General features: G+C 31.5%; 3 protein-coding genes across 3 annotated transcripts; 1 reads left to right on the top strand and 2 right to left on the bottom strand.

Annotated features, from left to right (window-relative positions):
- Positions 1-7,769: 7,769 nt before the first annotated feature.
- LOC11407285 (increased DNA methylation 3) lies at positions 7,770-10,789 on the bottom strand. The gene is made up of 3 exons (XM_003596438.4): positions 10,607-10,789; positions 9,344-10,483; positions 7,770-8,181 (listed from the first exon to the last, which is right to left on the bottom strand). The coding sequence occupies exons 2-3, from the start codon at positions 10,470-10,472 to the stop codon at positions 7,949-7,951; spliced, it is 1,362 nt and encodes a 453-aa protein (XP_003596486.2). The 5' UTR covers positions 10,473-10,483; positions 10,607-10,789; the 3' UTR covers positions 7,770-7,948.
- Positions 10,790-11,965: 1,176 nt separating this feature from the next.
- LOC11407805 (transcription factor ICE1) lies at positions 11,966-16,074 on the top strand. Its single transcript, XM_024777122.2, has 3 exons — positions 11,966-12,580; positions 15,401-15,625; positions 16,042-16,074. Exons 1-3 carry the CDS (start codon positions 11,966-11,968, stop codon positions 16,072-16,074), a joined length of 873 nt encoding a protein of 290 aa, XP_024632890.2.
- A 5,709-nt stretch (positions 16,075-21,783) lies between these two features.
- LOC11413419 (RHOMBOID-like protein 10, chloroplastic) lies at positions 21,784-25,884 on the bottom strand. The gene is made up of 9 exons (XM_003596434.4): positions 25,694-25,884; positions 24,659-24,897; positions 24,225-24,279; positions 24,057-24,137; positions 23,877-23,973; positions 23,725-23,792; positions 23,424-23,522; positions 23,024-23,065; positions 21,784-22,396 (listed from the first exon to the last, which is right to left on the bottom strand). Exons 1-9 carry the CDS (start codon positions 25,838-25,840, stop codon positions 22,241-22,243), a joined length of 984 nt encoding a protein of 327 aa, XP_003596482.1. The 5' UTR covers positions 25,841-25,884; the 3' UTR covers positions 21,784-22,240.
- Positions 25,885-27,964: the final 2,080 nt, after the last annotated feature.

The following is a 27,964-nucleotide window of genomic DNA, read 5'->3' as shown; positions in this document are numbered from 1 at the left end:
ATCATTGATCATAAAAGAAAATAAGAAACTTCCACCATATGTCAGTTTTTTTATTAAAAAAAAAAAAATCAAAAATTAATGAATACTAATTTTGTTTGGTCAAAGAGTCCTTTTTTAGTCTTTGAAAATTATATTAGACACATGACTTGAATCAGGATTGAGCAAGACGCTCTTAAAAAAGAGACAGTTCATAAAACAAGTAAAAATATAAAAAGCAAGATGTTATTTATTTCCTTACTCTCCAATCTATAATGATATTTGCTTTAACTTTGACGTGAAGTGATGCAAACCCAAGATCGATTATGCACTGTTGTGTTCCCCTTCCAGAATGGGAAATTGCACGATTGAAAACGAAATATAGGAAATTGCCTGGCTGAAAAAGAAAATTGGATAAGAATACAAAAACAACAAGGACCAATGGGGTCAACATATTTAATTATGAGTTTTTATAGTAATACTAATCAATGTTCTCTTGAGTGGAATAAAGATACAATAGAAATTAGTTTTTGGAGAGATGGCATGTGTGGTTGATAGCTCCGATCTTGAAAATCAGTATAGTTTGAAAGAACTATTGAGGGTTTGAATCCCCCTCTCTCTTTTTTCTTGGCGAATGAGTTTTTGAATTTTTTTGATTTAAGTTAGCTCGGTTTATTCGGGCTCGACTATATCACCACTTAGCCGAGCCCAAAAAAAAAATTACATATAAATGAATTGAAAAAGAAATAGTTTTTTAATATCAATTTGTTCGACTCAACCTAATATGTATACTAAAATCAAAGTGATTTTTACGTTAAGCATTAGATTTCATCTCTCAATTAAGAGGAGTCATCAAAAAAAGTAAGTAAAAATATCGTTGCAATTGTAACACTAAGCTACAATCCATTACCTTATACTACTATAATTATCTTTTACAAAAACAAAGTTAAGTCATTTCATTTTTTTTGTGGTAGTCGGGGTTCGAACCTTGCATATATTATGCATTGTTCATACCAACTGAGTTAAGTTCACGATGATTGAGTGATTTCATTTATTATAACACTTATAACACAAGATGAAATATGATTAAAAGCGTGATGGTTTGGGTTATGACAATGTTGATCTAGCTAACAAATGAACAACATTGTTGTTTTGCTTTCGGATGAAACTTATCCTAGAATTTGAAAAAGAGAGAAGTAAATTCCTATAAGCATTTAGAATTGACATTAAACTATAACACGTGGTTAAGTTTACTCGAAATGTCATTCACCACTAGCTTGCTATCTAGTCTAGTATAGACACTAGAGCGAAACTCAAGTTCGAAATGCGTAGATAATTATTTTAAATTTTTAAGGTATACAATATATTTTTTTATGGTTACCTTTGTGCTTAATTCTTAGTAAAATATGGCTACTATGAAAACATTAAGTTGTGGAGAATCTACTATGTAATATTTGAGTAAAACTAAAAATTATTTGAAAAATAGGGTCAAGTGAGGAAACTTTTTATTATACATAAAAAAAGTGCTAAATTGCATATTTTTTGTATCAAATCATCTCTAATTATTTTAATTTTTTTCAGAACCAATAAGTAAAACATAAATACTACAAATGGTAAGCTTTGAAAAATATTATATCAATTGTGAACAAATTCAATAGTATTATCAGCTTTTTAAACTATTGTGATTTAGTCAATATGTTCTTACATATTTAGTTTCAAGTATGTATCTATTAATTATATCATAAATTTTAGACTGTTGCTAGTCACACCCAAAAAAAAACAAGTTACACCCAAATTTATTTAAAATTTTACAATAATATCAAAATTGTCCTCTTCATGTAAATTTTTAAAAACCCATCTTTTATGATCATTCTGAACCCTTGCCCTCTTTCATCCACAAATCACCATAAATGTGCAACCAATATCTGAATCAACATCTCTGTTATTGATTTGTATTATATTCATAAAGGTCAGTGAATTTCATGAATTTCATTTTTGATGAGTTTCTATTTGTTTATTGTTTGTTTTGGTATGAGATATGTTCAATTTAGGTTAGTGTAAATTCAGTTTACTTACGTTCAATCTAGGTTAATGTAAATTAAGTTTACTTATGTTCAATTTAGGTTAATGTAAATTTAGTTTACTTACGTTCAATCTAGGTTAATGTAAATTTAGTTTACTTACGTTCAATCTAGGTTAGTGTAAATTCAGTTTACTTACGTGTATGTATATAAGAGGTTAGTGTAATTCAGTTTACTTACGTTCAATCTAGGTTAATGTAAATTAAGTTTACTTATGTTCAATCTAGGTTAGGTTAATGTAAATTCAGTTTACTTACGTTCAATCTAGGTTAATGTAAATTCAGTTTGTAAATTCAGTTTACTTACGTTCAATCTAGGTTAATGTAAATTAAGTTTACTTATGTTCAATTTAGGGGTATATTAGTCATTCTGGGGTGTAACTTGTTTTTTTAGGGGTGTGACTAGCACCAGTCTAAATTTTACGATCATATAAGATTATCAGTTTTTTAGTAAAATAAAAGGATGATCATTTTAACGATTTCATACCTTTTCAGTTTTCACCAATAGTCGTATATAGTCAATTTATACTACATTAGTATTTTTTAAAGGAAAATGCTTAACAAGTGTCTCTAAATGCATACATTTATCTGATGAATAAATATGATTAAATGACTATCTAAATTGATATTGAATATATTAACATTTTTGAGTAGAACTGAATTCAAATAATTTAAACAAGATATCAAATTTTTAAATTGTGGATGAAAAAAATGTAATTAGGAGCGGAGAGGAGAGACCTCACAACTTAATCAATATTTTAAGACAAACATGCTTAGCCAAAACATAGCTAGTGCCCCCTTCATTCGGTTACCTTTTAAAATCCTATCAATATAAGGTTCCATATATGTGTAGCCAAAGACAAATCAGCAACGTTTGGGCATGGGGATAATGTGCCCCTTTATTTCAATAATAATTGATATGAAAACACTAGTACCTTGCACTATTGCATAATCTAAAAGGGCAAATTAGTTATCCGATCAATGTTTGAAGAACTTTATTAAATGAGATAAATATAAAAAATAAACTTTATGCACTTGGACTTGTAGAAAAGGACATGACAAATTGAAAGTATACGAACGCTTTTAAATTCCTATGAGGGCCACGTAGAAGAAGATTGATTTTAAACATTTTAAATATAAGGACTAAAATATCATTGCATAAAATCCAACCTATGGAAGATGTACATGAAAAAGTTTTCCTTAATTTCTCCTCACCTCCCCTATCATCCCTACATCCTAGTGCTTTAATCCATTTTTCTTTGCTCTTAATTAAAAGGTCATGGGATAATAAATATTATGGGCTAAAAGAAGCAGGAAAGCATATTATAGATGAATATGATTAAGACTAATGCGTGAGATATGATTGCATCACTTTTGGAAGATGTCAAAAATTATGTTCATTGCCAAGTTTTCATAAATGCAGTGGTAGATTAATTGTCCTTTTCCAAACAGGTTTTGTGTGGTGTATATATAAGTGATGGTATTGGTTAGAAACATAGGGTTCGTGGCAGAACCGTGGTTAGGAAATTTTTTGGTTACCTAATCATACGTGCGTGGCACAAACCATGCCATAACATATAAATAATTCCCTAAAATAAAGATATAGATAAAGGGAAAAAACCTATGAATCAATTCTTGACATGGATTTTATAAATGTCTTTCTCTTGCTTTTCATGAAGTCGAGATGAAGGAAAAATAAATTCATAATTCTAAAGTCGATAAAAATATTGATTTAATCAAAATAAAACTATAAAATGTTTATGGAAAAGAGTAGTAAATTTTTTTTCCAGAGTGTAAACAGTAGCATGAGTTGAGATGTTGAACTAAAGGACCGGTCAAAACGAGGACGAAGTATATAATTTGATCTAAAGAAACAAACAGCTCTTATTTATTTTTTATGATGACAACTCATATTTATTTATAAAGAAAATAATATTTTCATCCCCACCAATTTTCACATTAAAAACTATGTTCTCTAGACATTTCTCTATAAAAATTAGTATAGTGACTTATTTTTGTCCATCAAAACTGTGTTTTCGTAGACCACTAGTTGTGAGTTATCTTTGTAAACAAGAAATTGAACAGGTAGTCTAGTATATTCTCAGTTATTTAAGTTTAGGTGGTTAATGAGGCTATGAAAGAAAACATATAAATTCCATAAAAAGTTAAACAAGACTAGTTAATTAAATAAGGGTATTGTTAACGAATATCCTAAGAACACTCTTTAAAGTTTTCCAATTAAGAAATTATTCTTTAAAAAAGTTTAACACTTCAATTTTCAATGCATTGAATGCACAATTTTTCATAAAAATTTATTATTTAAAGTCCTTAAAGAGTGCCCATAATTAGGGCACTCGTTAACATTTCACATTAAATAAAGAGCAACGTGATACTCAATAGAGAAATATAACAAATCCACTTGGGTTGGCCTAATGATATTGGTTTGGGAACTGGGAGTGTGCTCCTCCTCGAGATCTCGGATTCGATTCTCCTTAGTGCCAATTTAGGTGGACTAATTTATCTTCTTAAAAAAAAAAAATATATAACATATAGAATATAAAACTTAAAATACTAATGTAAAAGATGATAGTCTTTTTCTTGTGTAACCAAATGTCTACGGTTAAAACCCAAAAATGTTTGTACAAAAAAAAACTTGAAAATATAACACCGTCTAAACTCTTGATAAAGTTGTATCGTTGGCATTCTCTTCTGACTCAAATTAATGTATTTTTTGTTATAATCACAAAGTTTGTATAGATTACATATCACAACTTTTGTGAAATCTAATTTATACAAAAAAAAATAGTTTAAATAACAATAAAATATTTTTGTCTAATTAATTCTTTTGTTGTTTTCTATATGTTTTCTTCATAGTATACGTAAATTTATTGGATGTTTGTCATCCATTAAATATGGATACATCTCTCGGTTGAAATTCGAACTTTGTCATGCCGCATTACGGGAGGCTAGTTTATTCGACTAGACTCAATCTATGTTGGTTATCCTACTTCTACTGTGGGAATTTTTGCTATGGGATAACGAGTCTAAAAAGTATTTTTGTCAAGCCACCACCAAGGTTTGGTACTTGCATTCGTTGATTAAGTGTGTTGGTTCTACTTTAAAATCATCTAAAATGTATTATAGACATATTGAATTGATTTTGACATATGTTTGGTTTTGAGTAGAATTAATTTTGCCTCAAAAGTTCTTTCTAACTTTAAGCTTGAAATTGGAGTTTTTGATTCTATAATTGATTTTTAGACTCAAATTTATTGTTCAAGTCATTTTTACATGATATATTCAAACAAAAATTACTTTACTTTTCACATAGTCAATTATTGTCACTGCATAGCAAAACTCAATGAAAAAAATAAGTAGAGTGTGGTTTTCTCTACAAAAAAAAAAAAGTAGAGCATGGTTTTATATTTCTTTTGCAAAAGTAAGAGCAAGGGTGCGTTTGTTTTGACTTAAAAAAACAATTTTGTTTTAAAAAAAACCTAGAGATTTTTTGGAAAATAACTGAAGCCAATTTCTTTTCTTTACTATCATAAAAATATATTTTTTTGTTTAAATCAGAATGTCTTACACTTAAGTTCCTTGTTCTTCAAAGAGAAAAAAAATTGAAAAAGTTATACTAGTATCAACTTTTCATTTTAATTTTAAAAGTTATTTTTGTAACAAAATAATTAAATTTATTTTTTAATGGGACAAATAATTAAATTTATTATCCCTTTCTTGATCCATCATTTTCCATCTTTTGAATAGACAAAATAACACAAATACATAAATCAAACCTCAAATCAATCACCTTAAAATGCAATCAAAAAGTGTCAAACAGTTACAAACGGATTTAGCAACATGGTATTTGATCATTGCAATGTTAAAAGTGGAAAATAACAAACATTAAATCCAGAAAACACTAGATAGTGTTAGGTACAATTGTTGCTTTGGACCCACACAAATAATATAACAAGAGGAAAAAGAATTATACGATTGAAGAGGACCATTACAATTGCATACTCCACACGCATGGTGTCGTGTTCTGACATGTAAATGAAGTGAGTTGATCAAGTGTGATATTAAAGAGTGACCATTGCTTTATTGATTCCATAAATCATTTGCATATGTTCCCTTACCTCGACTCAATTCTAATTTTTAATGTGCGGGCCATGTTATTGTGAGACATTGTTATGTTAGTTCCTATCTACAAGCAAGTTGTAGAGCTTTGAATCACTCATCTCACGTGCCACTGTCTTAAACAACTCATGAAAGTATAGTGAGGTGAATTATTATGGTACGTGGTTCACTGGGAATCCCCATTTAATATACAATATTTTGTTCATTACACGAACTACTATCCAGGGACGGATCCAGAAATGTAACGAACGAGACTGATTTTTTTTTTAATATTACACATCCTAAGCATGGATTTTAGGTTGTCTATAAGTGTACTCCACTTCACAAAAAATATGATCTAAAAGTGTGCGGCTCTGAAAACATGTAGTTTGTTAGGAACGTAGGAGTGGAGAAAATTGTATTTTGAAAATGGTAATGGCTAATTTGGACCACCATTGTAGGTAGCCATTATGCACCATAAATTTCAGCTCTTTGATTAATTTGTATGTTACAATACGTTAGTGTACCTCTTATTAGTGATGCCATTGATTTGCATATTGCCAGGTAAAATGTGATGGTTGATCTCAAAGTCCATCAGAAACTCAGTTTCACCTTAGTCAGTGAGAGTGACCCAAAATATGAACTATGAAGCACCTTCAATTAAAGAAAATTGATACTTTACATCATGCACACGCAAACTCGTTGCACTAAATGCTAGTGCAAAGACTAACCCGGATAGACCCGAATAAGTCAGCAATGGAACATCTGATTTTTATATATATGGTTTAACTGCCTCCAAAATAGTAACTCAGAAATTGAGGGACAAGAAAGACACATGCATATTGAAGTGGTCAATGGTATCATTATTTTTAAATAAAAGCAAAAGGCATACATGTCAATATGGAAAATGAAAGACTGATTTTTTTTCCTTCCAATCATCACAAAAGGCTTTATAGGACCTCCTAGCAAACACTGACTTGTGATGGGGTGCAATAACTGTCTGCCTCATGAGCATCCTACACTACATTTACGGTGGTGACACTTTTTCAATGCAAACATGACTCAAGAATAAAGGAACATCCTTCAAATATGTATGATGTAATTAGAGCATATTTTGTTTTAGTGAGCAAAAGCCTTGTCAGAAAGGGACAGTGATTTTTCTAATTATTTTTGTGTAGACAAGAAAGTTTTGGACAGGAACAGAGGAAGCAAAATAAGTTCAATTCCCAAACACGATGATTATATTTGTCTACGGCGGATGGCGATCCAATCCAGGGTGGAGAGCCAAAATCCCGCCATATCAGCCACTATGTGGCGTCATCATATCGGATTATGGAGGAAAATCCCGCCATATTGGGCAAAATTGGGCATGGTGGAGAGCCCAAAAACCACCACCGATATTCACCATGGTGCCGCCACCGCGCCACGGCTGATATTTGACAACACTGGCCATGATAGATGTAAAGTAATCATTTATGTCTGATAGTATGGCCCAGAATACCAAATAGGTAAAGAGAAATGCTATTGCCAACTAAGGTCCCAACACCTTGAATTAAAGAAAAGTGACGCTTTACAGCATAGACATGCAAACTCTTAGTAGTAGCAGACAAATCTATATCATTCCATTTCCTCAATAGTTGGATAAACAAAATTAGTTCACTGTCAACTTAGATGACATAACAGCATCTGGTGCAATAAAGCAAAAAATAAACCAAAAATTTGTTCATCGCACTTTCAGAACATTTAGATTTACTTACAAAAGCTAGATGCCCAAAACTAGAGCTTGATTACAACTCCTTCAAAAATACCATCAGACCTAAAGTTAGGTGCAAAGAGTCTTGGATCAACAGGTCCTGGAAGACTGAATGAAATTGTGAATGGCCCAGGAGAGCATAACTGATGGGTTTTCATTTGGAAAAGACGTGACTGTCTCGCTATAGTTCTTCCACCAGATAACAACCCTCTGATCTCAACCTTCCCATCAGATTCAATATCACAACTGAACCGATCTGCAAAATGTAGGATGGACATTCATTTGAAGAAACAAGTATGAAAGAATCTTTCTGAAAAGCATATATACATGTTAGGACAGTTTTGTTATGAATGTATCATTTGATGCAGTGTTTTCAAATAGTCTATTGCAGCACTGTAGCGCTATAGCACAGCGGTATTTGAACAACTAGTTACTGTTCCGCAATACGCTATTTAGTACAGATTGTTTTCAAAATCAAACAGTGACTATAACAGCATCAAATTTTGCAGTTATAGTCACTAATACGCTATCTTCTGCGATCCACGATTGACAATGCTGATTTGATGAAGATAACTATATGTTCTAAGACGAGGACTAGAGATAGAGGATGTGCCAAGGCATTCGGGAATTTCCTAATTTGAGGACCCTGAAGCAACATGCACATGAAAAAAGGCACGTACTATTATCTTTTGTTTTCCAGTTCTCCTAACCCAATTTTCCCCCAAAAAAACATAAGGTAAAATGAATGGTGTGCAAAAGAGGCATGTCACAATAATAGAACGTTATGTTCATTACCAGATTAGCAATTATTAAATGTTATTTGTTATATATTAAAAGAAATGGCATCACATTAAACTTTAAATTCTTTTCAAGGCCCTCCCACACCACAAAATTGCAATAAGAGCTCATATGAATTTCACTCCCTCGATTTGTCCTCTTTATTACTGAAGGTGCTAAGTACTCTTTGCAATACTCAGCTCCAATCAAAATATCCCAAAGAAATAAGTTGATTGCATATCAATGGTGTCAATTGCAGATCGCGAAAAACATAGGTTTGATCAAATTCTGCTACACAACAGTGCTATAGCATCGCTATAGACGCTGTTGACAACATTTTGTATTCAATAGCATATTGCAGAACAATAGCGAGTTGTTCAAATTCCACTACGCTACAGCCACCATTTAACAACATTGTTGCATATAGAACAGTTCTAATAAAAAAGCATGTAAAAAATGCAGGCTACAGGTACTTTGTTAACAAATATTCATGACTTTTGACCAAGATATATGGATAAAAAAACAAAAGCATTGCCTCTATAGCTATAATACATGAAAGACCACAGCATACAATCAGAGGTAATAATAATAAAAAAAACTGGAAGAATAAACTTGAGTACACAGAAAGAAGAGAAACATACTGTGCTCTCTCTTGACACCTGGTACCAAAACTCGAAATAGATATGCCACTTCACTAATACCAATATCCACAACACCAACCGACGGACCAAGTAGCCCTCTATTGGCTGTCCCTGTCAAAACAACAGAATAACTTTGCACACAATCGTCAATATCAGGGATCGAGAGAAGTGGCATCAGCGAAGGCCCATCAGATTTCCACATCTTGTCCAAAGAAGGATCTCCATTAGCAGTATGTGGAAATTCCGGCATTGATGTAGTATCTTCATCAACATACTTTCTCTTACGCTCTTGTCGAAACTTCCCCGATTGGCACCCCTCCTTAGGACTACTCTCCAACAAGTTGTTCACACAATCGCCATCACTTTCCTTGCTCAATTTGTTAACACAATCACCGTCACTTTCCTTGCTCAATTTGTTAACACGGTCACTATCACTTTCTTTGCTCAATTTGTTAACACAGTCACCATCACTTTCCTTGCTCAATTTATTAACATAGTCACTATCACTTTCTTTTCCCAATTTGTTAACATAATCACTATCACTACTCTCTTTGCTGAACCGAGGTTGAATCCGAACACGCAGACATTCACTTAAATCCAACTTCAAACTATCAACACCGGTCAACGACCTAAACCTATTCAAATCCTCCTCTTTAACACACAACGACACACTCGGATCATCAATCAAAACAACCCCTTTAACAATTCTAAAGCTATCAGGATACCAAATCTGTTTATGAAGATTCAAAGGAAAAATACTAGTAAATTGTTGACTACCCTCTGAAAATTCATTATTGGGCAAGACCAACTTTCCCTTTAAATACATATGAAACATATTAATATCTAATCTAAGTTCAGGAATTGCATTTTTAAGGAGGTAGTAATATAATTTCTCTAAGAGAGAAATTGAAACATAAGAAGATCCTAAATCATGCAAATTATAAGGTGGTAATCCAGTGATTAATCTTTGAAGTGATGAACATTTTGGATTATCAGATTTAACATCAGGTCCTAGGTAAGTTGTGATTATGAAATCAATGAGGAATTTTCTGTCACTAACAACGTTGTTTAGTGGTTTCGTTGTGAGAGATTTTCTCTGGTAACAAAGACTTTTTCCTTTCAAATCCATAATGCAAAAACCTAAATTAGGAAGAAATTAATCATAATTAGTCATGTTAATTTAAGAGCATTTTGAAATTAAATATATCAACGTGAAATTTAAAATTAAGATGCAGAAAAATAAAATAAAATAAAAAAACTCACAGAATAATGTTGTTAGGTTGAAGAAAAGAGGAAATTGAAGTAGCTGGAATGAAGAATTTGATCAGAATATTTGTTTTTCCTTCACGTGAGAATTAAGATGCATCATGCACGTGTGACTGTGTAATGTGTCGTGGTGAGTGTAGCATAGCTACACCGCACTCGCTAAACAGTTTCGAGGTTTAAAGAGAGGGTTTTGACTTTCTACTTTTGACTTCTCCCTTTAAGCGGTAATAGCTGACCAGAAATATTAACGAGTGTTTCCGGAGCAATTTTTAAGACCTTTAAAAGGTAATTCTTTCGGTCACATTTATAAGAAAAAAATAAATTTTTAGATATATTGAATAATTAATGTATCTAACTTATAAATATGACCGGATACATTAATTATTCAATGTATATAAAAATTTATAGGAATTGATCTCTAGATATAATAATGCATTGTCCTACCAATTGAGTTATGCTCACGGGACTGATTACTTATTTTTTATTCGGATAAATATAAGACTTAATTACAAATTTGATTTCTCTTTTTTTACATACTCACGAAATTGGTCTAACCTTTATTCTAAATCCACTGGTTTTGGCTATTTAGTCAAAGTTTTGGATTGAAAAGTGATGATGTGATATGTAATGACCAATACCCATTAAATTACAAGAAAATCATTTAAAAAAACTCAGGTTTCAACTTTTACAATGAAAATAATAACATGTAAAAAAATTGATTTGTATAAATGACTATGCATCATCGGATCGTATATCACATCATGTGAAACATATTGTATCATAATTTTTTAGTCTAAAAATTTGAGAGAGGAACCAAACCTGATAGATTTTAAAACGGGGGATCAATCCCGTGAGCAAATTAAAATGAAAGGGATAAAAAAATGTACTAAGTCTAAATATAATTGTTGATTGTTTTTGTAATAAATAAAATAAAATAAAAATAAATATTGCTATACTAATAATAATCATTATAAGTGATTAGTATTTTTTTTTAAGATATATCCATTGTCTTAATAATATGAAAATGAAATAATTGAATCACCTGTAAATTTAATAATTATTCTAATTTCACACCATAAAGGTCATATTCTCGAGAATATCGTGATTGCAAAATTGTAACGCAGCCGAACACGCACATAGAAAAATAGAGAGCACACTTTATTTCACGCCTCTCATTCCACTCACTCACACCCCTCTCATTTTTCTTACCTAAAAATATTTTGACTTTTTATTTTATTATTTTAACAATCACAATACTAATACTTTTTTTTGTGAACTAAAAACTTATACTTAAAAGCTCTTAAACTTTTTCTCATTAACCATAACCAGAAAAATCAAATCTTAATCTCTTTCTCAATGGAGAGAGATATGCTACCTTGGTTTAAACCCCAAATCGAAGAAGAGTGGTACATGAACAATATACCACCTTGTACCGAAAATCTTATCCCAAATCTTCAAAACCACATTCAACAACAAAACATTGTCGGTTCTTCAGACCCAAACACTTTTGTTTTTGAGCACCATTTAGGTTCCTCATTTTCTTTGCCATCGCCCAAATCCAATTTCTCAGATCTACTAAATATTAATGAAAATATCAACATCACTGATACCACCACCACAAACAATCCATTTGGTAATGTCTTCAATTTAGAACCCCAAGGTGTTGTTCAACCTCCATTGTCAATTGCAAAATTAACCTCGAATTATGACTCTAATGAGAGTGTTGGTGTTGGGAAGATGGGGAACCATGGAAAAAATAAGGGCAATAATTATAATTCAAATAACAATGTTGGGGGTAGTAATAATAACATCATATATAATAATGATGATGAAAATTGTGTTGTTGAGGGGGTCAAAAAAGAGAAGAAAAAGAAAACTCCATCAAAGAGTCTCATCGCTGAGAAGAAGCGAAGGCAGAAACTCAGTGATAATATGCACAAGCTTCGTTCTGTTGTGCCAAAGATTACCAAGGTATTGTAACTTGGTTTAGTTTTTTTGTTTTTTTTTGTTTATAATTCTTACTAGTGTCTTTCCGTTCTTTTTGTTGCAATAATGCGTGTAAATTATGAACGATGTTTTATATAATATTTTGATTTTGATTTCGATTTCAATTATAAATATAAATATTTGTGACTTAAAAACTATAAAAACCCAACAAATATCAAAGAATAAATGAGTCATCCAAATGAAATCAAACGACTTTGTGATGCTAATCTTGGAATTTGATAGTTTTTTTTTGTTGTCTCAAAGCCGAGCTAAATAATACCACAGACATCCCTAATTGTTATGACTGTTGTGTGCAAGTGTGAGTTATATGTCCCACATCAGATAGAAAAGTTGAGGTTAAACATTATATAACTTAAATGACTCATAAATCTATGCCTTACGATTTTGGGTAAGAGTGTGGCGTCTCTCTCACTTATATGGTTGTTCTGGCCTAATGTGGTCAGTCCTCCCGGGCTGCCGTCGTGATCCAACAATGGTATCAGAGCTTGGTTCTACGAAGGGTATGACAGACTCCTTGGGTCTAAAGTCCTCTTTACAAGGTGTTCAAGTGGTCGGTTCTGTTGCGAAGAAAGCAGCAACGACAGTACATGCAAGTATTTGCGAATGAAAGAGCTTCCGTTTCAGGGGGAGCACGATGAATTGATGGATTCATGCGGATGATCTGTTTCGTTGTGAAAAGAGCAGCAACAGTGGTATAAGCAAGTAATTATGGATGAAAGAGCTTCCTCTTGAGGGGGAGCACGATGAATTAACATACTCAATTTTGAGGGGGAGTGTTGTGTGCAAATGTGAGTTATAAGTCCCACATCAGATAGAAAAGTGGAGGTTGAACACTATATAAGTGAGAGGACCCATAAACCTGTTGCCTTAAAATTTTGGGTAAGAGTGTGACGTCCCTCTTACTTTTATGGTTGCTCCACCTTGATGTGGGTGGTCCACTGGCTCCTTCCCTCATGACTTAACAATGATAACTTTACCCTAATTTTTAACATCAATAGTGTATTTTTAGTCTTCTTTAAAACAATCCAAAAATATTTGAATCCTCGGTCATGAGTGTCTTTCATAAAATTATAGTAAAATTTATTTTAAAAACCTTTTTCAGAATGATAATAAGAGACATGACGTATTTTTTAAAAGGCCAAATACCTCCTCGGGTCCTTTTGTTTCAGATAGATCCTTTAAGTTTCTAAAGTTTCAGATAGGTCCTTTAAGTTTCGAGTTTGTTTCGGATAGGTCCTTTAAGTTTCTAAGGTTTCAGATAAGCCCTTTAAGCTTCGAGTTTGTTTTAGGTAGGTCCTTTCTATCAACCTCCGTTAAGCCAAAGTTGATATGTTCGTTAAGCCAAAATTGATGCCAAGTGTCAGAGAGAACCACCTCACTCACTTAACGGACATATCAGTTTTGGCTCAACGGACATAACAACTTTGGTTTAACGGAGGTTGACAGAAATGACCTATCCGAAACAAACTCGAAACTTAAAAGACCTATCTGAAACTTTAGAAACTTAAAGGGCCTATCTGAAACAAAATTGAAACTTAAAGGACCCTGGAAGGTATTTGACCTTTATAAAAACAAAGTCACAACACATAATATACTCACAAATGTAAGTACACCAATTTCAAATAGGATACCTTCTCATTTAAACAAACATAAACTCAAAAATAAAAGAGATATAACACTTCAATAAAAATCCTAAGTTGGTATCTACTCTAAGTATGAAGACTACTGGGTACTAAAAACCCATTAGTGATGTCAAACCTTAAGGCATATGACCACCAATCCAAATTGGTATTCTTCTATGCCTCTATCATCATTGATGTCCCCTTGTAACTCGATCCAGTGAAGTACGGGGTATTAAGCTCGATCCACAACAACAACAGAGAGTCATAATATAAATTCAACACATACACATAATATAAAAAACAGACACACATAACATGCAAAAAATATAAAGCATAATAGTTAACATGTTCTTAACATAACACTGATTAAGACAATGTAAACACAATCGTAATGCAATGTCTACATGCAAGTGCATATCATTTTCTCCATAACTTTTTTAGGGAATGATTTTCTCCATAAATTATCATTCACATAAAACACTTATTGAAAAAAAATCTCCTTAAATTAAATATAATTAGCTATGCACATAGATTGACATGGAACACATACTAAAGTAACTACTAAAATCTTTATTTAATTATTTAAAGTTAGGGTCATACAACAACTGTGAAAACATAAAAACTATGATGTCACACCCACAATTATAGACTTATTTTAGAAAAATGATAATAACGCTAACAATTTTGTGATTTGTTTTGAAATGTTTAAGGATCAAGTGACATTTTTTCCAATGGATATTGATTCGTTCTGTATGATTGTTTTTTTTTTTTTTTTATCTGAAAAAATAATAACTTATTCATCTTTTAAAATTTGGGTATTAATATAATGTGAAATGAAACAAACATTTATGGCTGAAGAACGTGATTTTTGTTTTTATTTATACATATATAACAATTTTATGGCCTTAAAATTTAACACGTGGTTTTTAGCAGCTCTTACTACATAGGCTATTAACAATATTCGGTCCCTTAATTTGTATATGAGACAATGCAAGTTCTATGTTTTTTTAATAACAAATATTAGTATTTAGTTGTTAGACTAATAGTTACTCTTTTACTCTTGTTTGAACCCGTAATCTCTTACAAATTTTTCATTAGCTCAAACAAGTTGAGTTACACAACCCTCCATAATACAAGTATATGTATTTCATTTCTTTCACAGATGGATAAAATTTCAATACTTGGGGATGCTGTTGACTACTTGAAGGAGTTAAAAAAACAAATTAGTGATCTTCAAAGTGAGATAGAGTCAAGCTCTCCTAGATCATTTGTGCCACCGCCTGCAGGAACTCGCATTAAAACATCCACCATGTCAACCCTTCCAGTTCAAATGAAAGAAAAGTTATGTCCTAACAATGTGTCGGGTCTTAAAAACCAACCAACAAAGGTACTTATTTACTTTAATAGAAGGTTCTTATTCCATATCAATAAATGCTTATCACCTTCAAGATATACATTTATATGTAAAATGAAGGCATGTCATTCAGTGTTTTGTTGACATCATTAGGAGTCTTATATTTTGGATTTTTTGGTGTATTTTGTGTGAAATATTATAGACACACACACATTTGATAACTTACTAAAAAGTTTAAAAGTTTGGACAAGGCATGCATTTGATAAATATAATTGAAAACTAAAGCCTATTTGAAACCTTTTTTTTGGTTCATTTTGGATACTTTCACTTAATATCTACCTTTGATCAAAAATATTTATAAAAATAGGATGACTTAATTCTACTATTGGCCCCATATTTAACTAAATTTGTGGAATTTTCTGGTTCTTCTATTTTTACATTTGTTGCAGTTTTTGTCTAAACTTGTATTTGTTGCCTCATGATCAATTATTTTTATGCAAAAAATTATGAATTTTACTCCCAAAAATATCACTTTCTCTTGAAATTTAACATTTGAGCAATAAACCACCACTCTAAGGCAACAAATTACCTATTCTAGGGCTGGAAAAATATGTTGAGACTAAAATTGTAATAAATGTGAATATTGAAGGACTAGATAATTCATTTTTAAAACATATCGATGGACTAGTTTGTGAATTTTATTAAATAGAGGAACCAAAAGTGTATTTAAGTTAAACAACCATGTCAATGTCGACCACACTTAGTTTTATAGTGTTACAAATATTAACTAGCAAAAAGACAGGCACTAACATAAACGTCTGTCTCGTTTTCTACCACACTTAATTTTATAGATAATTTGACATGTATAATGATCAATATTTTTTGAGGAAAAATGACCAGATATTATAAAAATAAGATTCAAATAAGCTCTTTTTTACAATATTAAATATTGTTAATATATTGTAGTGAGGTTGTTCTTATTTTAATGGTATTCAACTATTTTTTTTAAAAAAATTGACAATCTTTTAAATTAAACAATACAAGTAATATTATAAAAAGGATAAAACAGTTTAAACGAATGGTAAAAATGAAAGAAAAAACCACCCCAAATTAACAATTTATTCACTTTATATATAGGTATAAAATAGATATATAAGTATATATAATACTATGGTGGTATTTGCAGGTAGATGTTAGGGTAAGGGAAGGAGGAATTGTCAACATCCATATGTTATGTGCTTACAAACCAGATGTTTTGGCGTCGACTATGAAGGCATTGGATAGCCTTGGATTGGATGTTCACCGGGCTAACATAAGTTGTTTCAATGGTTTTTCTCTAGATGTGTTCAAAGCTGAGGTATACATTTGTTTTTCACCATTATACTTTATAAAATTTCTTATTCAATTACCATGTCACTTATTTTATAATTTTCATTAACTATTTTTTCAATATTAATTTTAGATGCCAATATGTGATCATGAGAAAAATGTAATGAATATTATATGATCTATGCTAGCTTGACTTTTTAAAGCATACCAACAGTTATTTAGTTCAAAGTTGCACTTATATTTATGTTTTTTTGCAATAATCTGTCAACTTAAGCGATCCTATGGAGAATGTGGATGTTTGTATTGACTATCATGAGATAATTTTCTAATGTGAGATTATATGAGTAAATTTTGATCATTAGATTCGTAATTTTCAAGATTGACTCTTGTCATTCTTTATTTTCATTATTTATTATGAATGAACGTTAAAGCTTATTTACTTCCTACAATAAAAATTTGTCTTTTAAATGTGAAAAAATCTCAATTTTAGTCGGATGATATTTACAAAAGATCTTTGTGAATTATATGAACTAGCAATCATCTTTGCTTTTTTCTTTCGGAGAAGAACAATATGAAATAGTTCAAATGTCTTTTAAGATTTTCATATTGGTTGTTAATAACAAATCTTTGGTGTTTGGATTTGGTGATCACACATTATTAACTCATCACTGTCATCCTAAGTTTTGTTATATTGATTTTGATTTTTCATATGTCTTTTCAGCAACACAACAAAGACCAAGAATTGACCCCCGAGCAAATTGAAGCAGTATTGTTGAAGGCATTGGGTTTTCATTGAATGATGTGAGTTGAGTTATGGACAAATTCTCTCTTTACAAATAAATTAGTTGCCTTTGTTGTAGCATGAGGTTTCTAAATGATTTTACTTTTTATTATTTTGTATTGAAAGTTATGCGAAACCAATATCAAAATGGTTTTAAGCTTATGGTTTTGTATTTTTTTGTATGAATTTGAGCACATTGTACTTTTATTACTTTGAAGTCATGGAATAAATTGTTGTTTGCCTTATTGTCTTGTTGAGTGAGGCTAATTTTTGTTTCTTAATTGGTCTCATAATTGGAACGAAAAATAACCAAAGTTCATAAATTTGAGGTGATGTGGTAAAACTCCTTTTATTCGCATTGAAGTTGCCTCTATTTTTTGCTATTTTATGAGGAATAATTTATTGGCCTCCTGAAATATATTTGTATTTTATGAAATGTCTTTTTCCTAACGGCACATGAAAACGTTCAATTTTTTTATTTGGTATTTTTTTACCATTTTGGTGCAATCTCTATTTTTTTTTTTAACAAGATTTTGGTGCAATCTTATATGAAGTTTTTACTAGTTTAAAGAAAAATGCTTTATGAGCACACTGATTAAATTTCAAACTTTTGCTTTCCAATTTTTTTTTTATATTCTATTCAATCCTGCATAAGATCTTTACCAGTAGGAGACACAAATCATTTAGACAGAGGAGAATAACTAATTGATCTAAATTGAATTAAAGTACTTGAAATTTAAGGTAGTTGATCCCCAATATGTTGCAAATAATAATATGGTTTTGGCAATCGATAAAATAGATAAACATCACAATAGAAACTACAATATATGTCCATTAAGCACTAATAACTACACTTATTAGCAAAGTTCATGGTAATATGGTCTTTCCAAACATGTATTGGGGATTTAAACCATTAGAGTGGTAAATAATGTGAATATCAAGGAGTATTCTTTTTATATCATCCTAAATTCTAATGTTTAAGAACTTACACACATTTCTCGACTTGCTTACATGTGCGCCTTAGACATCACCTAATTGATGTGGAGAGTAATTTGAGATCTCCATGGAGTTTTAAGTGGAACCAATATCTTTTGATGTGAAAAGTTGGGTTTTATGGCCAATTTTTCGAATCCATAGTAAAAGGCCTTCATATGTATAATGATTTACTATTAATTAATCTTATTGTGAAAATTGAGCAATAAAAATTAGTCAAGTGGTTTCTAGCATACAAAAGTGAAATTCATAGACGTGCTCCTGATACTTTAATATCCTACTACCACATTTTCTCATTTCAGATATTTTCTTCCATTTACGAGCTCACCCCATATAAGGAGGACAAAAAGAAGAGAAGAGAAGAGGGAGATGCAATGGAGGGAGTAGAGATGTGGGACAAAAAGAAAAATTGAGAGGAAGAGCATGGTGAAATTTTGAAAAATCTGTGTTTTTTTATTTTTTTATTTTTTTTATGCTCCTTTAGCCATAGTTGAACATTGTTTTAGCCAAGATCCAACCATGGCCACGTCTTAAAAATTGGAAAAGTTTAAAAAATAATTTTTAAATAATTGATTTTTAGAAAATTCAAAATTTGACTTTGTAGGAATTTATTTTGATTCAATAAATTCATTTTTATTTTTTAGTTTCTGAATTAAAAAAAAAAAACTAATTTTATAAAAATTGCCACAATTGAACATTGGGTATACAGAAAAATTATCATTAAAATGTTGTATGTTTCTATCTATTATAATAGATCAAGAAAAAAAAAATTAGACTATTATTTTTCCTACCCTATATATTTCTCACGCGCCCTATTTTTTTTTCCCAAAATACCTTTGGTTCGAATTATAAAATCCGAACTAGATTCCCATAAAATTGTGAATTATATATTCTGAAAATATCTTTTACCAGAATTTAATTAGACTTTAGTTTATTTTATACTACCTCCGTTCCTTTATAACTGTCACTTTTACAGAAATTTTTTGTTTCTAATTAAGTGTCACTTTCAAAGTTCAATGTAACATTAAATGGTGTTCTTCCTATAATGTCCTTAGTAATTTATTGTAGAGAGAGAAATATATAAAATATGATATTAAATAATTAAGGATATTATAGGCAAAACATAAATTATTGTATCAAAAATAGTGAAATACATTTAGTATTTTGGTTTGTGTAGAAAATCAAAATGTGACAATTAAAAAGAAACTGAGGGAGTATTATTTAGATGTCAAAATCATAAAATAAATGCAAATAAACAAAATTAAAAGAACAAAATGATACACATAAAATCTTATTTTATTATTATATCGATACATTTACAATAAAGTTGAAACTTAAAGCTTCTTACATGGTATATTAAAATAAAGCTAATTTATTAGAAATCTAAAACTAAATATGCATCACAAGAAGATGGAGGAAAACTAAACAAGTGGCGCAGGCTGAAGGAGAGGAAAGGAGAAGGTGAGGGGGAAGGAGAAAGAGAAGTTGTATGGGTGGGGGGGGGGGGGGGGGGTGCTGAGGTAAAGTTTGTTTCCTTTCTAGGGCGAAAAAGACCGTGATAATCAACCTTGCACCAGACAGATCAACCTGAAACCCAGACAAATCACACTTTTTGGAGCGCGTCGCCTTCCCCGTTGACCGTTCATACAATCACTGAATTTTCAAAGTAGCCTATTTCTATGAAAGGCCAACGATGGGAACACATTATTGTAGAAGAAAAAGAAGGAGAGGAGCAGAGAGTGTGAGAAATGATGAAGGTTTGAAGGCTATTTATAGGGGAAATTGTGCATAGAGTGTAACTACACTTAATGTTGAGTCAAAAAATGTGTTTCAAATGGGCTTTACCAACCATTAATGTTGGAAAAAACATTTGAAAACATGTTTTATGTGGTGTAAACCACCGGCCAAAAAAAAGGTTTGGTTCAGATTATATAATTTGAACTCTTACACATGGTTTTCAGATTATATAATCAGAATTTATTTGATATCGGGTGAAAATGAGAGAAACTTCGTACTTTACGTAAGGTAAGGAAAGTTTCAGATTATATAATTTGAAAATGTTCAGGACATAATCTTTTTTGTGTGGTCCACATTGCACCGACAATTTCTGTGGTCCAGGACGCCCAGAAACCTCTATAAATAGGTGTCCCCGTTTTCATAACCAGTAACCCACACACACAAAAAAAAAAAAACCCATGGAAAACTCAGTTTTTGATCCGAACATCAAGCTAGCTGCAATTTACTGCAACAGGGGGAACCACCCCATATGTTCAGGATTGGCATTGATGTCACCCTCTCCAGATTGAAGGGTCAGCTGGATCAAATCAACCGCCAATTCAACTACAAAGACACACGGAGGGTGGATAGTGTTGAGTATCGATGTCCATCGACTGACTCAGTCGGGAGTGTGCGGTTCAGCCGGATGAAGCTCATGAACGACGACGATGTGAGAACCATGTTCTCGATATTTTGTTACTACAATACTAGAGAGCCGATCAAATTGGACGCTTAGTTGGTCAGATTTGTTGGACGGTGGCGATTCACCAAATGTTTAGACGATTTGTGGTGCGTTTAAAGAATTTTTGGACGGTTGGACAATGGAAAACATTTTATTTGACTGTAGTTATGATCTAGGACTTGTTTTAGGCTATATATAGGTTTGCATCTTCAACAAATTCCTTCATTCTTCACTTCACCACTTTTCTTACTTTTTCTTAAACATTTTTTAGTTTTTAGGAGTGTTTATGGTGTCATGGTCATTGCTGACCGTTTGTATAATCCCTGTAATTGCTTTGCAGCTTATGCGGGGATTCTACGACGGTCAGCAGATACCTTTGACATCAAATACAACACTAAAAGTCACAGTTCGAAAAAATTTGGATTTTATAATCGGGAAATCGCTAACAATCTGGTTCGAATTATATAATCCGAACCATGGGTATTTTTGTCATTTTTGCAGACGCATGAAAATAGCATATGGTGGAAAAAGTAATAGTCAATAAATTATCCAAGTGGTGAAAAGTTTCGTTCCTTATATAAGACCTAAAATACCGATTTATCCCCTCTAACACCTAAAATATCGATTTCATTTAGATTCACCGTTCTGGACGGACAAAAAACATGGTTATTCTCCAGATTCACTGTTCCGGATGTTGGAAAATGATGTTATTTTCCCATCCGGAGCAGTGCATCCAGGTGGGATTGGTTTTTCAGGCGGAGGAGAAGTAGCTCTCTTTTCCTTTGCCACATTATAGTTCATTTCGGGTTGTAGGGAGAGCCTAGACCCAAAAAATCATCCATACAAACAAGGAAAACAAACAAAAACATAAAGATGTCCCCGTGTCAAAGGTAATTGACTTATCTCTTATGTACAGCATAAGCATGCAACATAGGTTAAAGGGGTTTCAGGTAGTAGAAACCACCATTCAAATATTCCCTTAAGGGAAGCTTACAACAGGGTATCATTAGCATCATACAAGTAAGCACAACAAGCAACTATTTGTTGTTTGCTTGCGCTTGTAATCCAATAGGCCGATGAAATGTTTCTATTTCCATGGCTTAGGTACTCTCGTAATCTTGAAGAGATTATACATCGGTGCACTGTCAATGAATAGTCTTCTTCCATCTAAAGATGTGGATTCATGCTTCCATGCAGGTCCAATAAGCCATGATGCAGCAATTCCACCAATCAAACCTCCTAACTGAAAATGTATATGTTAATGGAAGCATTGGCAATGGAAAAGAAACTATGCACAGATTACACTGGTTTAGTTATTCAATTGAACAAAAGATCACCAGTGCCTACATACACAACAAAATGGGTAGTCTTATGCACGGAATACAAAATTGAGGATTGTTTATCAATGCTATGTCCATGTCCACATAGTTTTTGGGCCTGTTTGGATTGACTTTGTGAAACTGTTTGGAGGACCAATGTAGACAGCTTAAGATATGTTCATAAGTTGTTTTCAGCATGTTTCCGGAAGCTCATCATGATAGACAATGAAAAATGAAAACAATTTATAGCTTATATGAAAACAATTTGACTTTATTTTATATTTTATTCAAGAAATAGCTTATTTATAAACATTTATATGATATAAGCGCTTAATTAAGTTGTTTATCTTAGTTGAGGTTAGTTGGTGTATTAAGTTATTCTCAAATTTAGAGTCATTCCAGGTCATACCACATTTTAAAAAGAATAAAGCAACGGGCACGAAATAAGACACATTTGTACAGCCAGCAACTTTTACTGAACAAAGGAACTAAGAAAATGAAAAATTTCAGGGCACTAAAAAAATCCATGGATGATACGCTCCTACACTTACATGTCCCCAGTTGTCAATGCCAGTTGATGATAACCCAATAGCCTGCATGAGAAATATTTGCACCGTCAGAACACAGACAAGGGAAGTAATCAGTATCCCTTCTATAAGTCACATCCATAAAGTGATGGTCTAAGTTAAAAGTAGAAAAAGTTCCCTACATAACCCTTGCATGAACCAACAACACTTCTACCGAACAAACATTTTCTAAATAAGAAGAAAAAATATATAATAACATATTAACATACAAGCACTAGTATGCAGAGAATTACTGTAAAATCTATGTTCCACCTTGGCTAATAAGAAGCATATGTACCAAACACTGTCTCATGATAACTCAATCCAGTGAACTTGTAAAACTAACAAAGTAGAATCAGAAGTGACACGGCAATGAGACACTTACCAAATTGAGGGCAATTACTTGTGCTATGTGCTGAAGATCTTTTTTACCACCTCCTACAAGGTCTTTGTGCCTTAAAACAAACACTGCAACCGATCCAACCTGAACCATTACAGCTCATTAGAAATAAAGACAGTGAAGATAATGGACCAGTATGGAAAACAAAGATAGGAATCCAAGAGAGACAAGTACAGTTGATTTTTTTTTTTTTTAAAAAAAAAGATGGTTCAAGGGACATGTAACAAGTAAAATAAGGCAGATGATTAAGTAAACTTGTAACAAATAAAATATTAAAAGAACTCACCAGTCCAAAAATTGCTCCTGACGCACCTACTGCAGGCATTTTGCAGAACCGATAACTCATAGCTGCACCTGATTTTCTAGAAATTATGGAATTAGAATATTTTGGAGGTAAGGAATTTCATTGGCTATTGTAGGAATAATATAAGTGGTTACTTGCAATTGAAGAGGCAAAGTAAATTGCAAGATATCTTCGAGGACCACTAAAGCTCTCCACAGTGGGACCAACTGAATTTAAGGAATAACAATTTATCTGCAGAGAATTTGTAGTAATTTTAATACAAACTAAACCAGGCATGACAGAACAAACTTGGAACAATTTAATTCAAATCTTACCATAAGGTGTCCAATATTTGCATGCAGAAAAGAAGATGTAACAAGTCTCCAAACTTGTCCTTTGTCAATAAGACTGTTAACCTAATAACATCCACAACACAACTAACATGTAATGATCCACAACACACAGCATATCTATTCATATAAGATTCTTAATTGCAACCTTACCTTCGCTCCCCACGACAAAAGCTTGCCTTGGGTTGCAAGTTGTGCAACATAAAATCTGTGCAAACAATTAGTAAATAATAATCAATAAGCGCTCTCACCAAGAGGTTTCTAAAATTGTAAAAAGCGGTAATATCAGCTAATACAACTAGAAACAGAAAAATAAAGATAGAAAAATGGCAGTACAAACTATTCGAATCCAGCTCATTTGAAGTGAGCAACTCATTTTAGAAAGCAAAGTGAGCATTATGGATCATTGATTAACAAATCAATGGACAATACTGCAAGTATATCATAACAAATCATGAGTTCGTTGAAACAACAACCCTCATTTTTTTTTCTTTTCACTTCACACTTCACTCACTTTAGAGGAGCCAGATTCTAGGAAAGAAGTCATAAACTTAATACAGCTATCAAGGGAATATGCTCATACTCACAAAACATTGGCAGCAAGGAGAATATTTGTCCACTTCCTTCCATTAAATGGATTTTTTCTAGACATCTTCGAGTCGGAATTTCCAGAGCTGGCTTCAGGTCTTCCTCCATTAAAGAAAGAGAAACTAGTTGAACATGCAGAAGTCAACCCATCACTTGACAATTGAAGATAATTCAATCCTTTGAGTTGAAGGTATTTTTGACACCATTTATCCTTCAATCTAAACACGGGAGCGAGTTTCTGTTCAACAAGAGGGACATGTGAGTCAAGGAATGCTGCTGCAACATCCAGATTTCAGAAGAAAGAAACACAATTGGGGCATATTTTAATTGATTTATTTGAGCTTATCTACTGTCATAAATACCTGTTAGATTGTTTGGGAGAGCTTGTGAAACTAACATAAATACCTGTGAGACTGTTTGAGAGAGCTTATGGAGAGACAACTTATGACATGTTCATAAGCTGTTTTCAGCTAATTTTCATTAGCTCTCTATGATGGCTTATGAAAACAACTTATAGCTTACATGAAAACAGTTTGACTTTATTTTATCTTTTGATTAGAAATAGCTCATACAAAAGCACTTATGATACAATCACTTAATTAAGGATCTGTTTGGATTGGCTTATTTGAGGTTATCTACTGGCATAAGTACTAGTGAGTTTGTTTATAACTTATGAAAACAACTTATGACAAGTTCATAAGCTGCTTTCAACTTATTATCATAAACTCTCCAAGATAGCTTATGAAAACAAGTTATAACTTATACAAAAACAATTTTACTTTGTTTTATCATTTATAAGCACGTAATTGAGTTGTTTATCCAAACATGAGCTACTTCCTATTCCCATTTTAATCATCACATTAACTACACTATGATTGTTATAATGAAAGCAACATATGATACTTAAATACTCCATTTCAATGGTTTCTTCTACAACCTAAATGAGGAAAAGATAACTAATTTGAAAATTTTCAACAAAAAACCAAGTCCAAATTTTTGCAATTTGTATTAATCAGAGTGAATAAAAAGGAGACCTGGAAGCAGGAACGAAGTAGAAAGTGAAGGCGGAGACGGTGGGAGACACGGTGGCTGAAGTGGAAGGACGCGGCGGTGGCAATGATATCAAGTGGGTAAGGACCCACCTTGCAAACTGGTGACAGAAATGGCTTGGGCTCAACCATTTTCTTTCCCTTCTCCACTTCCAATTTTTTTTTTACAAGTGACGAGTATTTAATTGTTTTAGACTTTTAGATAAACATTCTTTTTATTATTGATTTTAGCTCCGATAATAATAATTTTATAGTGTCAAATATTCTACCAAGTTAATGTTATACTTTTTATATTATTTTGGCTTATAATTTTTTCTCAGGGATAATAGGTCTTTACCAAGTTAATTGTTTGGCCTATTAGGGGGTAAATCAAAAAAAATATTTTACAGGGGAAAATCGGAAATGACCTATATTATAGGAGGTAAAGATCTATTAACCTTTTTTTTTTATATCATACGACTTTAAATTTTCTGGACCGAAGAATAAGCTATGTTCAAAGACAAGTGAATGATGTAACTCGTTTTTTAACAAGTGCAACATCATTCATAAATAGAAGGCTTAAATATGGAATGGTCTCTGGATATATCTGACGTTTTGGCTTTAGTCCCTTTAAAAATATTTTTTTGGTTTTAGTCCCTGCAAATATAGAATATTTGGTTTTGGTCATTGATATTTTGTTTTAATCCTTATAAAATCATTTCATATTGAAATTGGTCCCTATAATATTCATTTTAGTCTTTATTTTGAGGGACTAAAATCAAATATTCTACATACTAAAAGGACCAAATTCAATATCAATTTTACAAGGACAAAAACAAAATATCAAGGACCAAAACCAAATTTTTTATATTTGCAGGAACTAAAACTAAAAAAATATTTTTACAGGGACTAAAATCAAAATGTAAGATATTTGCAGGGACTATTTTCATATTTAAGCCTAAATAAAAAGACTTGAGCCTCTTCAATAAAAAAATTGTTGCTGGCTTATTTTTCAAATATTATAAATATCAAGTATGAAATGTCTTCTTGTAAAAACAGGTTAATCAAGTAGATGGTCTTTATAAATATTTAGAATTTTGTTTTTAGTCCCTACAAAATAAAATCATACTTTTTAGTTCCTATAAAATTTTCCATCAACATTTTTAGTCCCTATAAAATTTTCCATCAGCATTTGTAATCCCTATAAAATTTTTCCATAAACATTTTTAGTCCCTAAAATGCTTAAGGAAAATGTCACATGGACTAAAAAATGTGATTTTATTTTGTAAGGATTAAAAACAAAACTGTAAATATTTATAGGGACTAAAAACTTAATTAACCAAAAAAAGAATATGAAATGTCTTGTTAACACATTATTTTTTTCTGTACAAGTTAACACATCTCTATTGAAGAAAAATATATTAATTATTTAGATTTTAGTGTAATTGCTCAGCAAATCTTTTTGAACTTTTCTTATTAATAATAGCATTAGTTATTCAAGTAAACTATTAAATAGGTCTCTATTTTTGTAAGTGATTCTCAAATTAGTCGTTGACTTTATTAATATTTCAAAATAGTCACTGTTTTTTTCAAAAGTTTCTCAATTAAGTCCCTCCACATGTGAAAAAATGAGTCTAATTGAGAAACTTTTGACAAAGACATATACTATTTTAAAATATTGTCAAAAGTTATTTAATTACATTTAAACCCATTTTCTATGTTTTTTTTTAACTTAATTGATAAACTTTTGATAAAAATTATTTTAAAATATTAATAGAGTTATAGACTAATTTAAGAATCACTTACAAAAATAGAGATCAAATTGACGATTTACTCTTAGTTATTTAGTTAAAAGAATACATGTAGGCATATATAAATGTGGAACCGTTAAACTAAAATGTGAAAGACTGTTAGTAATTCGGTTGGATGAAGGGAAACTTGGAGAAGAAATGAAAAAGGAAGAATCCTAAAAAGAAGAAAAAAATAGACCATTATCAAAACAGTCTACACCGGCTAAACTACTTCAAGTGACCCTATGTGAGAGTTGAAACACAAATAACATGCCACGTTATTTTCTCTGTAATAATAATCTTAATTAACTACTAAAAAATTAACTAACTAATCTTAAAGTTTTCAAACTTAATATATTATTGTAATAATATAAATATTGTTAAGAATTAAGTCATCAACACACCCTCCAAATGTTAGAGAAACATTTGACCATTGTTTAAACTTATAGGCAAAATTGTATAAGAAGAGTTAGAGTAACAAATAAGC

This window comes from Medicago truncatula, chromosome 2 (assembly GCF_003473485.1).
Source record: "Medicago truncatula cultivar Jemalong A17 chromosome 2, MtrunA17r5.0-ANR, whole genome shotgun sequence".
NCBI classification, from domain to species: domain Eukaryota; kingdom Viridiplantae; phylum Streptophyta; class Magnoliopsida; order Fabales; family Fabaceae; genus Medicago; species Medicago truncatula.
This window is presented reverse-complemented; position numbering and strand designations above follow the sequence as displayed.

Bases quoted from the DNA above. Each gene is read 5' to 3' on its own strand.
- LOC11407285 (XM_003596438.4), bottom strand. From the start codon at position 10,472: ATGGATTTGAAAGGAAAAAGTCTTTGTTACCAGAGAAAATCTCTCACA. The intron at 8,182-9,343 runs GTATGTTTCTCT...TACATTTTGCAG, and splicing joins AGGTGTCAAGAGAGAGCACA to ATCGGTTCAGTTGTGATATT.
- LOC11407805 (XM_024777122.2), top strand. From the start codon at position 11,966: ATGGAGAGAGATATGCTACCTTGGTTTAAACCCCAAATCGAAGAAGAG. The intron at 12,581-15,400 runs GTATTGTAACTT...TTTCTTTCACAG, and splicing joins TTGTGCCAAAGATTACCAAG to ATGGATAAAATTTCAATACT. The intron at 15,626-16,041 runs GTACTTATTTAC...CATTTGTTGCAG, and splicing joins TTAAAAACCAACCAACAAAG to TTTTTGTCTAAACTTGTATT.
- LOC11413419 (XM_003596434.4), bottom strand. From the start codon at position 25,840: ATGGTTGAGCCCAAGCCATTTCTGTCACCAGTTTGCAAGGTGGGTCCT. The intron at 23,793-23,876 runs GTAACCACTTAT...CTAGAAAATCAG, and splicing joins CTTTGCCTCTTCAATTGCAA to GTGCAGCTATGAGTTATCGG. The intron at 23,066-23,423 runs GTAAGTGTCTCA...TTTCTCATGCAG, and splicing joins AAGTAATTGCCCTCAATTTG to GCTATTGGGTTATCATCAAC.